The following is a 13,639-nucleotide window of genomic DNA, read 5'->3' on the forward strand; positions in this document are numbered from 1 at the left end:
GATCACACTTCACAAGGACCTTTTTTTATTTTTGCTTCTGGTTCGAGAACTATTCGATGAGGTCTCATGTCTATTGGAGAGCAAGCGTGTTGCCCATGTCACCCATTAGTGGAGCATCACATAAATAATTTGAACCCCATACAGGAACAATGATATTAATTTTTTGTATGGTCCTAACTCCACATTATGTAAACACTTATATTTTAAAAAAGAAATCAGCCCCGACTATTGTCTTTATTAGTTGAGTAGATCGTCCCACTTGCAGTACTGGCCACCTGCTAATGCACGATAATATCGATCTCTACAGTAAACTGGCCTCCCATCAGCCGCCTCGGCCGCGGCAGCTGCCAAGTCATCATCACCCTTCACCTCCACCGGCAATCTTAGCAACTCCTCCTTTCTAGGGTTTTCAGAAGAAAATCAGAAATAAATGATGAGTTGGAGGGTTTGAATCTCAAGGCAAAAGTAGAAGGTAAACAAATTATACCTGATATTTGACCCTTTTTTTGAAGTTGCGATAGTTGAATTGCCTGTGGTAAAAACATTCTGCAGGAAATTCTCCACTGGTGTAGCAAAGATGAATAACGATACAGCTGTAACTAGCAAAGCTCCGGTTCCGACTAGTGTTTGCTTCAACAACTTGATGACCGGCTTTACCTAGATGCATAAATTTTGAAGGACTATCAATTTTATCAGAGTAAGTTGACAAGTTTAGGCTATCATCTTTCTTATTTTGCTTGTGGGATATGGAAAAGGTAGAATTGAGCAAAAATTCTATAAAGGGAAAGAGACTTGGGAGTAAAAAATGGTCGGCTATATCAATGCAAACCTTAATTTTGCTCACGGCCTAGCATCTGAGCTCTTTCCATTACAAATTAAGCAATAATGAAGTTATGCATGAAGAGGTGTAGATAACTAATAACCTGTAGCAACAAAAATTGTTATCCTGACATCATTAATTTCTTCTAGAATCTAATTTGTTAAAGCCCTAAAACTCTTGAAAGGTCAATATTGTGTTGAAAGGAAGGAGTCAAATTAGAATGTTATTAAATATATAGTGCCATAATTAAATATAAATATATTTACCCTTACGCTATCATTGATATACGAAGGGATAGTTTCTGGAACTCTGGATGGAACATTACTAAGATCAGTCCTGTTATTACAATGCATGGTTTACTTTGCATGCTGTATGATTGAAGAATATGCATACCTGTAAACTTTAACATGCTCATGTGGTATACTTTTTTTTGTTGGAAAATTTTCTCTCCAGAGTCCAGGCTTCTCAAATACGACCTGATTTTAGAGAAAATGCAGTTTGAAATTGTTAAAATATATTATATTGTGTAGCGTATTTTGCTCAGATCACTTACTATTGTAAAGGCGCAGGCACACGCACACATAGTTTCTCATGAGGGAGATTGATTTTCTCTTCTCGCACGGTGTTTCCAGACCTACTCTCTTCTTTGCTTCTCTATGGTCAAACCCTAGACGCCAACATGTTATCAGAGCTAACAGTCTAGGGCTTTTTACTTTTCTCTCTTCTTCTTTTTTCCATTTAATACACACCTGCAAAATGAGTAGAAATCCCCAATTGCTGATTGCAGCCTAGGGTTCCTCGGTTTTATTGTTTGGGGTGGTTCATAAGAACCACTAGGTGTGTGTCATAGTATTTTCAGCATGTTCTAAGCCTTCTTTACATCATGAAAATAGAGGCTAGGTGATGTTTCTGCGGTTTCTCATCTCTATGTGGTCATTAGAAATTGTAAGCAGGTCTGGTATGCCATTTTGGAGTTCTCTATTGGTAGTTTTGTGATTTGAGAAAGAATATACATGCTGTTTTCATATTGGAGACCATCAGTATGTGGGTGATTGGTCGATTGTGACAGTCTTTATAGGACTGGATTGTGAGTTGTGACAGTGATTATATGGTGGTTGACAATTTGTTAATTGTTATAGTGGCTAGCAGCTGAGTATAGAGGTGTTGTTGGGAGTTTTCAAGTACCTTCAAAAGTTTCCTTTGTTGTTACTTTGAATGGACAGCTTGTTGAGGGTATGGTTGATATCTGTCCAGCCTTGTAATAGGCTTCAGATTGTGAGTTGTGATGGAGATGAAGTCCGATTCCAGGTCTGGAATGCTAATCACTTCGGATTATTTTAACATCTAAGTTACTTCCATTAAGCTTAATGTTAGTAAATATGTTTCATTGTTTTGTGGGCTATGTCAGTTGAAGTTATCCCCACTGCCAAAGTTTCACTATTTTATGAAAAAAAAACCCTCAAGTCTGATATTTCTAATTTCACCATGTGGATTCGGGAAGATACTCAAATTAGGACATGGTTATGGAACAGTATGGAGCAGAAGATTAGTAGCAGTCTGATTTCTCTTGATACTGCAAAGTAAATTTGAGAACATGTTCTATAATGTATTCTAGATCCATGTTTCTCGCTGGTCTGATGTCTGATTATCACCCTTCTCAGTAGCCTTGAGATTTCATCTTTGCCAGATGTTTTCTCTAGACTTCAATAAGCGCCAATTTCTAAGTCTTGTGTGCCAATTGTAGGTGATCGGCCTACACAGTCATTGACGGGAGGTGCTGGTCGTGGAGGTCGAAGTCGTGGATGTGGTGGTAATTAAGGAGGTAATAATGGTCGGGGTGGTCGTACTGAGTCAATGGGAGGTTGACTTAGAGGTCGTGGATCTCGGATTTGTGTTCAGAGTGGTCATGAGGGATGCACTATAGGTTTTTGTTGGAATCTTAAAGCCAAACCAGCAAGCTTTGCCAATCATAAGGTCTGTACAGGTGATAGTGTCACCTCTCAGTCTTCAAGGTTGATAGTTCCAAAGTCGGATACCAATGAGAGAATGTCTATATCTAAGGAGGAATATTCCTGTCTTGTTGCTTAGTCTGGAGCTCCGCCATTTACTTCCACCGCTATTCTAGCTCGTTCAGGTAATGCTACAACTTGTGTTGCCTCCCTTTTCTCTAACCTTAGTTCATTGAGTTGGGACATCTAATCATATGATCGGCAGTCCAGGTGTGTGTTCCAGCTTACAGTCTTTGGCTTCTACTTTACTGTGTGACCCTTCATGACAGTACTACATCCTATTTTTCTGGCTCAACTAAATTCCACCCTTTGTCATTTTTCTTTTTTGTTACTAAATTTTTCTTTAATTTGATGTCTGTCAGTAAACTCAAAAAGTTTCCAAATTATTCTGTCACCTTTTATACTTCCTTTTGCGCTTTTCTAGGATCTAAAGACGAAGAAGTGGATTGATGAAGGGCCTGAATGTCTTTATTATTTTGATGATGGTTGTGGTTATGATCTCACTACACTGTAGTCTTCGCTCTCTCCTCTTCAATGACACTGCCACTTTGGAGATCCATCTTTGTATAGTTTTAAGATATCAATGCCTTCTTTTTGTAGGTTGCCATACTTGGAATGTAAAGCATGTGAACTTAGTAAGTTGATAAAGTTGATTACTAAGACTATTTTTATACAAAAGTAGATAAAGTTGATTACTAAGACTATTCCCATGAATTAATGAGAACATTGGGGATAGGTTTTTCTCTTGGATGGACAACCTTCCGTACAAACATCTTTGCTATTGTAATACATAGCCTTCAATGTGAGTGCTCTTGTTTCTTATTTTTGTTAATTTCCTGACATGCCTTGGAATATGTTGTGGCTGAATTCTGGTTTCTTTTTCTATAGAATTTAGACTAAATTTATTTTATTTTATTTTTGTTAGGGAAGCTGGGATCGAATCCCCAACCTCTAGGTCAAAGAAGAAAGCCTTACCATTGAGCTAGAGTCTCAAATCCCTACTAAATTTATTTTAATTGTTTATCTTTAGGTTATCAAATTCAGTAAAGACAACATCTTCCTGGCGCTATTAGGTCATTTTCGACCAACCCACCAACCAAAACTAAATTAAAAGTACATTTTTTTTCAAATTCTATTTGTTTGAAAACTAAGCATTATATAATTATCTGTTTTTTTCCCTTTCAAATAGAGCAGATACAATTGTAGTTATCTATGTGCATTTCATTTAAATTAACTGGCAAGAAATTTAATTGAAACTGATTTGGTCTTATATAGGTAACGTATTAAAATAGAGGAAACAGTAGTACCTTATAGGAGCCCAACAGCCTATCACGAGCCAAGACCTAGGATAGGGAAAACATAATATTTCATTACCATAAGATCATAAAGGTGAGTTTTGTTTGTTCTCAACATGATTGCCAAAAGTAAGGAAATACCAGACAAGTGTAGAGCATTCTTGCATGCGTAGAAGTATCATTTTAATTGAATTTGTTAATGGAAATATGCTCATGGCATGACTTGATCTTTTTGTGTAATCAATGGTGATGGGAGCTTATGGCTTAAATTGAATGAAATAGAGAAAGCTAATGCACTTGCCTTGGGATGGCACATGGTTAATGTTTCATTATATATTACGCATTCAAGAAGCGAAATTGTGCATAAAACAAAGACGGATTATTGTCAAAACTTTGTAGTCATGCAAATATGCATTTCTTCGTTGGAAATAAAGTGAGAGTAGTAACATGAGATGTTCCATTAATAGTAGAACCTAGGCTCCAGTTTTATGTAGCAGAAATCCGTACGTGCATGATGAAGCTTGGAATCAATAGCTTTCCAGAACTGTGTAATATGCATGAGCATTTGAGAAAATTTCTCTGGGGACATGGCAATGCCAACAATAATAAAGGAAGAAATGAATTGAACAAAATCTGGTTAATACGTCATCCTTCCATCTTTGTAGACCTCAAATATATGGTTGGACATAGGTTGAGATATGCATATTTTCAATATTTGACATGCACCGTACATCTAGCCCTCCCCAGACCCTGCAATGGCGGGAGCCTCGTGCACTGGGCCGCCCTTTACCGTGATAATGGTGTATTTCATACCACCTATTTAGTTTTCTTCAACCAAAAAGCAATCGAGTGACAAATAACTATTTTCTGCATGTCATCGTTTATATTACTTGTTGAGTTTTAATAATCCATCCACAAGCAATTTGTGTGGAAGAAAAGAGCAAACAAGAGAAGGAGAAAAGGATAGGTAAGAAAAGAAATGTCATCATTGATAGCACTTATTGAGTTTTAAGATGCTATATATACGCGTGTGTGGGAAAAGGTGCAAATATTACAAGTATGCCACTTACTCCTAATCACACTGAGATGCATATGCTCTTAACAAATAGACACTGATGTCAGTGTCCCATAAATGATAAAGCCATGCTGAACTCCAACAAGCAATGGGTTGCAAGACAATTTCAAAACTAGCAAACTCAATCTTTACCCTTCTCAGCGTACGTACATATATGCACATAAATACATAATGTATATACTGTACATACATTAGATGTAGATGTAGACATAGATATATTTTTTGTGTGAAATAAAATATTTTCATCAAGTATGAAAACTTTAGGGAAGTACCTTTAAAAAAAAAAAAAAACTTCCAGGAAGTTAATAAATCATCATAGATGGATGTAACTGCATCTTGCAGGTCCTCGTTTTAAATCTTATAATTAGCGGAACTGCTTATCATTTTTTATAATGCAACCTAGTAATTCAAACCAAGGAAGCAGGATTCTTCGCTGGGAGTGGGGAACCTCGACTCCCCAGTTCTCGAATCCGAAACTGGAATCTTCTCGAATCCCCAAAAACTGGGAATCCCTGTTCGGATTCACCGGAAACCCGATTCATAATTTTGGGAATCACAGTTTATGATTCTCCGGAAATGCGATTCCCACTTTTAGGAACTGTTGTTTATTATTATGTGAAACACGATTTTTCGGCAATTCCCTGGCGATTCCCAACTCCCCAACGATTCCCTGCGACTCCCCGACGATTCTCCGACGACTCCCCAGCGAATCTCCTTTGACTCTCTGGCGACTCTCCGGCGACTTCACGATTCCCGCTTCCGACCATTCCAGGGGCCTTCGATTCCCGCTCTGGCAACCTTGATTCAAACCCATACCTAGAGGTTGAGATGGCTCTAAAGTAATGTATGGTGTTGAGCTTGTAACTTTACTGTATTGGTTGTTGGTTTATAACGTTTGCACTTACCTCTGGCGGTTTCACCCACATTTGCCCATCATACCATCCACTCTCTTCATAAGGTATCACTGCTGATAAAAGTCTATCACCAACATAACTCCACCCCTACAACATGAATAATAAAAAATGAGCTATGGTTTGACCATTGAGACCATGGATGCAAGGACATAAATAATGAGCAATAGTTTTACCATCAGAGCGAAGCATGTAAGGACAAATGTGGTAATGTAGATTAAATAAGGAAAATTAAGGTGACCATGAATTCTAGTTACAGTTTATTCATTTGAAGTGCAATTGATGTATTTATAAATTAAAATGATGTGTTTAATAACTATGCTGGGTAGTAATTTGGGGTTGATAGGCATAATAGTGTTTGCATTGTGTGTCTATTGCATAACTACTGGATTATTGCAAAATAAAGAAGCTAGGGAGAAAGGAGGAGATCATACTTCTGCAAGACGATCTAAAATTGTCTCATAAACACTAGTTTCACTGCTTCTACAAGACGATCTAAAATTGTCTCATAAACACTAGTTTCACTGCTTCTACAAGACGATCTAAAATTGTCTCATAAACACTAGTTTCACTGTTTCTGCACCAATCAATTCAGACTCTAGTGATCCATCAACCCTTGTTGATCCTTCATTAGACTGTCTTATTGTTGTTTGAAAAGGCACACATTTTTGCAGTAGTCATCATCTCTATCAGTTTGTATATTTTAGTCATCTCTCTGCTAAATTTCGGAAGTCTACCCTGCCCCTTTTTCTCTCTCTGCTCCTAAGTCTCATATTCAGGCCATTCGACATCCTGGTTGGCGTAAGGCAATTGAAGAAGAAATGATTTCACTTGTTGATAGGCTTAGCTCTATTTGTATTATTATTTCTCGTGTTGGTAATCTCCATTGGCACTCTTTCAGCTAGATATTGGGCTCTGATATCAAGTGGATTCTTGTATTTAGAGGTGTGATATGGAGAAAAGGAGAAAGAAAGAAAGATATGATATCAAGAAAGGACAACTCCATGTTTCAGTGACAACAAAATACCTTTGACATGACATAAGATCAAATGTTTCACAGTCTGAACAATCATTCATGATTTTTTTTAATGACAAGAAAATGGAATTGAAGTTCTGCAACTCAAGTGAGCAACTTGCAGACATTATCACAAAAGTTGCCACAAATTAGAAGTTTGTTCACTTCAGAGAAATGCTCGGGATAAAAGAAAGCCACACTAAGGGGGAGTAATGAAATATTATGGCTTATAACGGTCTCCCCATGTTTGCTTTCAAAAATTCAGTGAACCAATGATAACTTGTGGAGTGTAAAGGAATGTGACAAATCATTTAGTTTTTTTAAAGGAAGCATAGGATTGGTGTGCCAGGAGTTTTTGTTGATGACATTATTTTGACAGGAGTGGACTATGAGGGTATTCAAAAATTAAAAGGGTATCTTGGTCATCACTTCCATACAAAGGATTCGGGACTTACTCGCTACTTAGGAATTGAATTTGCATGGTTGAAGAAAGGTATTAATCTGTCTCAGAGAAAATCTATCATTGACTTTAAGGGGACAGATTACTTGGAACAAAGCAAGTTGTCACACCTGTTAAGATTCAATGTAAGCTATGTGTTGATGTAGAGAACCATTTGATGTTCCTTACAGATATTGAAGAGTGGTAATCTATTTAACTACCATAACACAAGATATCTCTTTTGTTGTGATCGTGGTTACTCAATTTGGTCAATCTTATCAAGTAACACATTGGAAGCAGTTGTTCACATCTTGAGACATCTCAAGGGAAGTCCATTCCAAGGAATTCTGTACAGATATAATGGGCATATGGATGTTTTTTTTTTTATGGGTAAGGGCATATGGATGCTGAAGGGCACACAGATGCAGATTTGGGTGGAGTATAGAGCCATGTGGATTATGATAGGGCACAATTTCATTAGGTAAGAATTTCGTAGGAAGAGTCAATCAAAACCCTCATGAATTCTTTCATCTCCCTTTTCCCCTTCTTTTCATTTTGTTCTTCTTCTTCTCCACTTGTTTACTATTCATGACTTGTAAGCATGGTTTTAATTTCAACCGAAATCCGAAATTTGATTTAATGACTTATAAGCATGGTTTTAATTTCGGTAGGGACCGAAACCGAAATTTCCGAAATTCATTTTTTCGCCATTTATTTCGGATTTCGGTCCGAAATTTCGGTCCAAAATTTTGATTTAATGGCATTATTTATTTATTTTTTAAAAAGTGTTACAAAATTTCGGCCGAAATTTCAAAATTTGGGTCCTGAATTTGGAACCAAATTACGAAATTTCAGTTTTCGGTGGGGTCCAAAATGGTTACTGAAACGGAAATTTTAAACCAAGGTTTTAAATTTTGGTTACAGTTTTGATTTCGGTCACCACAGAAACAGAAATAGAAAACTTTCAACTTTTTTATGGAAATTTCGGTGGAAATCTTGTAAATGACGGAAACGTATGCAAACATATGCAAATCATAGAATTTTAAGATGAAACTTCTGAAAATGCTAAAATAACCCCAAATACACACTTAGAAACTATCACATAAGCAAGCCAATCATCCACAATAGTTTAATATCAAACACCTAGTGACCATGTATGATAATTTAGTACATACCACATATCACATGTAATTCATATAAAAAAGTATACATAGTACATACACTACAGCTCATGTACAAATCATATAAATATAATTATGTAACACAAGCTGATACATTCTACCACTAACTCACTTACAATTTTGATTTCAGTATTCGTTTCGATTTCGGTATCGCTTTGGTGAGGATGGAAATGGAACCATTTCTTTCATGTCAGTTTTGGTGGAAATTTAAAACCATGCTTATAACCGGTTTCTATAAGATGATTGCCTCGAATAATAGAAAATTATTGCTATTAGAAATTTTTTGGTACAATCACTCATATAGTTTCGTAAAGAACTTAGTGTTGATGGAATGTGAACAAACAAATATACCAGGTATATCCGTAAGACAACTAGTGACACCAGAAATAGAGTTCCAGTCCCAGCAGCTAGCATAAATCTTAGAGGGTCCTGTATTGCCAAAAAAATAATAAATCAGTAGATTTCTAATACTTGAAGACAAAGTTATTGTAACTGGAATCTATCTAGTACTTGATAAAAAAATCTTCTGAATTGATAAAAATCCAATCGCATCTTGAATTCTGAAACAAAATCTTCTAAATTGATGAAAATATACTTGCATCTTGAATTCTGATTAAATTTAGAATTATTTTTTTAGTCATTTCTATATCAAATACTAGCATCAAACCTTCCATGCCTTCACAAGAAAAAACTCAATTTTAAATTCTGAGAAATGCTGAAAAGGGCGGAGAAAGTATTTGCAACACTCAATATTGTTGTATAAGTACATGAATTTTAGTCATTGTACCCTGATTGTTGGATATCAGGGAAATATTTTTAGGGCAGTGATAAATCGGGCCCCGAATATCTTAAATCGACCCCCTATGTGTCTTTCTCTCTCTCCTCTGGGTTAGAGAGAGAAAGAGGAGAGAGATAGACACAAAGGGGGCCGATTTAAGATATATGGGGGTCGATTTATCACTCCCCTATTTTTATTGTCAATTGACCTTTGTAGTATGTTTTTTCAATAATTAATAGGGTGATTGAATGTTCTTTTCAAATTACGATGTGGATGATGTCTGCTTCCTGCTGTGAATCTATCTATGATTCACAAATATAATGACAACCCAATCTGATTTTTGTAAAGAAATTCAAAAGAATGAAAAGAAGAGAGATGACAAGAAATCAGATATTTTTGGTGGAGCTCTTTAAAGCCATGAGAATGATCATTTCTTGTTCAAAAGGTAATACAAGTGGTTAACTTTTCATATCTTTTTTTCTCCGAGTCCGTAAATTTCTAATCCCAAATCCTAAATTGAGATTTACTATCTCATTAAAAGAAAGGAAAAGACAACTAACCAGCTGCCAGTGAGAACAGGAAGAAATTTTAGTTTTTTTGCATAAAGAATTTAAATCTATAACCTTTACTCCAATGTTTGACTCCCTGGGTATGAAAGGCCAAGTTAGGGTTTGAAGAACTGGGGAGAATATTGCGAACCAGATTCCACAAGAATATCTAGTCAGTCTGATTTGTGAGCACTAATGACACAATCGATCGATATATGCCCGGCCCAAAATATCAATCAAAAGACTCAATGGTCAATTGACAATTCATGCCATTGATTGACAACATTGTGCAGCAGTTTTCAATTGGGTATTTATTTGTTATTTCTGTTTTATTTCCTTTTTTGTATGGTTCCTGATTTTAATATGTTTCTAAGATCGTGTAAATGCCGCTATTATAAAATCATGCATGTTTTAGGGGTCTCATGAGAGGATGTTTTAGTTGGGATATTCTGTGGAGTTTTTATTCTATTTTGAATGAAAGTTGAGTTGGATTTTACTTTCTCTTCTTGATTTCTCTGTTCTTCTTGACTGTGTAATTTTCAAGCCAGATTCCTGGATCAAAAATCGTGGGTCTCGCCTCCAGACTACATCAGACTCTGAAGGCTCAAATAAAATTAGTGAAAAATAAAGAAATGATTTGCACTCTTCAACCAACACCAAGTAGTCTCAATTCTTTAAAGCAGGGGGATAATAGATGTGGTGCAACCTGAGTCAAGCTTTAACAAGTTCAGTGTCTGTTGCTATGGGAAACATATGCTGGACAGGGGCACATGTCCTAACTAATAACATTAAATGGATATTGGCCAAAGTGTAGGTCACTAGCCTTTATTCTGCAGAAAGATTAGCCCAACATAAAACTAGTAACTTAGTCCGACTCAAGTTTGAACTGTAACATGTAAGAAATCTGCAGAAAGGCTACATAATGAAGAGGTTTTATGGTACACTCTACTTTTCATATCCTTCTTAGACTATCATTTTTATAAATCATCACTTTAAGTGGTTAAAATAATCATTTTATTCTAAACTCTGAACAAAAGAATATGGTAAAATGTTCTCATCTCATTTATACTTGCGTCATCTATTAGTGCATCAAAAATATTATAAAACACCAGTAAATTCTGAATTGCATGTGCAATATCCAAAAAAAAAACAAAAACAAAGCAGTATTTTCAAATTGGTAACATATTGAATCATCCTTCTTTTGACTTGTGATAGTAATAAATTAGGAAGCTTCTACTATGCAGACATTTTTTCATGCCCATCTATGATAAATGACTGGTTGAGGTTCTTCAGTTATAACAGGACAAGCATTATTTTCTGCATACCCGAGAAGGATTAAAGCTAGCCGCTGCAATTGGTGCCCCCAGAACTGTGAAAGTTACTAACCACAGACCACCAAGACGTAGGAAAAAAGCCCCAGGACTCAGTTCTCCCCATGAGTATAGGGGTCCATCTTTCAGAGATGAGTACTCATTTACCTGTCACAAGGTCAGATGCTCATTGCTAGAAAATCATGACTTTAACATGCATACAAGGCCCAATATACTCATAAGAAACTTTTCTATAGATAAACGAAAAGATTGTGAGGAACTGAACCATCTTCATTTATTATTTCTTTCTATCCTGACATTATCGGAGTTAATCTCCGCTGGTATCCACTACCACGTACTTGTGTGGAAACTTTGTCTAATCTCATATATCTCAGTAGCTGTTTTGAGAATCTTACAAAATAAAGCCTGCATATTTGATGAACATTGTATGTAATAAAATGGACTTTTAACTTTACTGATTAACATAGGCAGCAGGTCAGGACTGCTCATTCTGGTATGTATTATTTCATTTACGGTGTCTGTAAATACTTCCAATGCTTTAAGATTACCGGGCATGTACCAAGTTCAATGTTTTAGTGACTTCGAATTACTAGGATTGCTTGAATCTTAGATGATCCAATGGTTTGAACTCTTCTTTTGTTCAGGTTATAGCAGTACATTGATGGTTTACAAGTAGATTTCAAAGTCTGTTTCTGTTTTATTTTCCAGATTGGAATCCTTACATGTTGTTGTCTGATTACCTTCTTCACAGGATCCCCAAATGGACCTTGGCACCACAAGTCAATGATGACCGAGAACCTTACTTTTTTCTCTTTCAATTATCTCTGGAATTCTCGTTCTACAGTCCAGGAGTCCTCATTCTTGAACATATTCTTTCTTTTAAGTGCCGTTTGGATTTCAATATTTTAAAATCTCGGATTTCCTCAAAATCCTAGATGGGAGACTAGAGAAGAAGGAGACCATCCGTCGTTTCTGATTTCTCGCCCCTCTTTTCGTCGAGCGAGAGGGTAGGAGATCGTCCTGTGTTTCCAGGTTTTAGAAATCTCAGGATGGGGGAGAGATTTCTAAAACCTGGATTTCTTACTTAAAATCCAGGATAATGGATTGTTACACCGCTTTCATAGTAAAACCTGGATTCTAAAATCCACATATCCAAACAGCCCCTTAGGGTGTCTGTAAATTCTTCCAATGCTTTAAGACCGGTCAGTGATGAGTATTAGACACTAAGAAACTAAACAACCTTCAGTAATGAGTATAAGACGCTAAGCAAAATTGTTTCTGAGTTTGACTGAAGTGCTTCAATAATACCTACTTAAACATTTGATAAAGAAAATAATTTTCTTCTGTATGAAATATCTGACTCTACCCAAATAATGAATTGCAGAATTGCAGCTTTTAACGTAATTAATATGATTGCAGAGTTTTCTGCTATATATGTTATCCATGACTATTCAGTGTTTTCAAAGAGCTTTACAGTTCATTCACAGTCTTATCTGACTAGCAAAATAGTTCTGATTTTAAAACTTATAATTGTTTTCCTTAGATCAACAGGCACTCCTCATTGAATCAAACCTTCAGTGATGAGTCTCAGAAACAAAGCGAAATCTTTCAGAGTTTTCATGAACTAATTCAATAGTACCTTCTTAAACATTTAACATAGAAAGTAATTTTCTTAGGTGTGAACTATTTAATTCTATCCAAGTATTGAATTTCTGAATTGCAGACCTTTAATCTGATTAACTTGATTGCAGATTTTTCTGCTATGAATCTTATCAGCAACTTATTCAGTATTGTCACAGAACTTTACAATTCATCGATTCTCATATCTGACTGGCAAAATAGTTCTGATTCTAAGAATTGTGATTGTTTTCCAGAGACGAGACAAGAGAAGAACATACCGGTCTCTGTTCGAAGGGCACTTCAATTTCCAAGCCAGGATTCCAACTCTGTCCTGCGAATCCACTCGCACCTCCTTCCCTTTCATCATTCAATGCCTTAATGTGATTCCACCTCGATCGATTCCGCACACTCCGAAACCGAAGAACACATGACCCCGTTCGGCTTTGGCTGTTGGTTATGTGGACTTCAGGAATCAGTTGGCAGCTAATTCTTAATCTGAGCATTTTTTTTCTTCTTTTGCTTTAGTTAGAAGAGTGCAGTACAGTTGATCATGAAAGGGCTTTTCCCTCTCTTCAGTAGTTATGTTAGGAAAAGAGAATACCGTTGCTCTCTTCAAG

General features: G+C 36.3%; 1 protein-coding gene across 5 annotated transcripts; it reads right to left on the reverse strand.

The window, feature by feature from the left end:
• Window positions 1–125: 125 nt before the first annotated feature.
• CGLD27 (DUF1230 family protein (DUF1230)) lies at window positions 126–13,639 on the reverse strand. Of its 5 annotated transcripts, XM_077377652.1 has the most exons (9): window positions 13,301–13,638; window positions 11,397–11,549; window positions 9,097–9,174; window positions 6,105–6,200; window positions 4,137–4,172; window positions 1,214–1,296; window positions 1,093–1,129; window positions 830–923; window positions 489–657 (listed from the first exon to the last, which is right to left on the reverse strand). In XM_077377652.1, exons 1-8 carry the CDS (start codon window positions 13,523–13,525, stop codon window positions 876–878), a joined length of 756 nt encoding a protein of 251 aa, XP_077233767.1. In that variant the 5' UTR covers window positions 13,526–13,638; the 3' UTR covers window positions 489–657; window positions 830–875. The 5 variants fall into 5 exon arrangements, with proteins under 5 accessions (XP_077233762.1, XP_077233764.1, XP_077233763.1 ...); XM_077377647.1 differs by lacking the exons at window positions 830–923; window positions 1,093–1,129; window positions 1,214–1,296 and adding an exon at window positions 126–400 and having other exon boundaries at window positions 488–657; window positions 13,301–13,628; XM_077377651.1 differs by lacking the exons at window positions 489–657; window positions 830–923 and having other exon boundaries at window positions 955–1,129; window positions 13,301–13,639.

This window comes from Tasmannia lanceolata, unplaced genomic scaffold (genome assembly GCF_043159265.1).
Source record: "Tasmannia lanceolata isolate RefF3 unplaced genomic scaffold, GAP_Taslan_0.1 ptg000004l, whole genome shotgun sequence".
NCBI classification, from domain to species: domain Eukaryota; kingdom Viridiplantae; phylum Streptophyta; class Magnoliopsida; order Canellales; family Winteraceae; genus Tasmannia; species Tasmannia lanceolata.

Coding starts and splice junctions, on each gene's coding strand:
- CGLD27 (XM_077377647.1), bottom strand. CDS start 13,525: ATGCTCAGATTAAGAATTAGCTGCCAACTGATTCCTGAAGTCCACATA. Junction 9,175..11,396: donor CTAGCTTTAATCCTTCTCGG/GTATGCAGAAAA, acceptor TTGGCAATACAG/GACCCTCTAAGATTTATGCT. Junction 401..487: donor AAAAAAGGGTCAAATATCAG/GTATAATTTGTT, acceptor TGAAAACCCTAG/AAAGGAGGAGTTGCTAAGAT.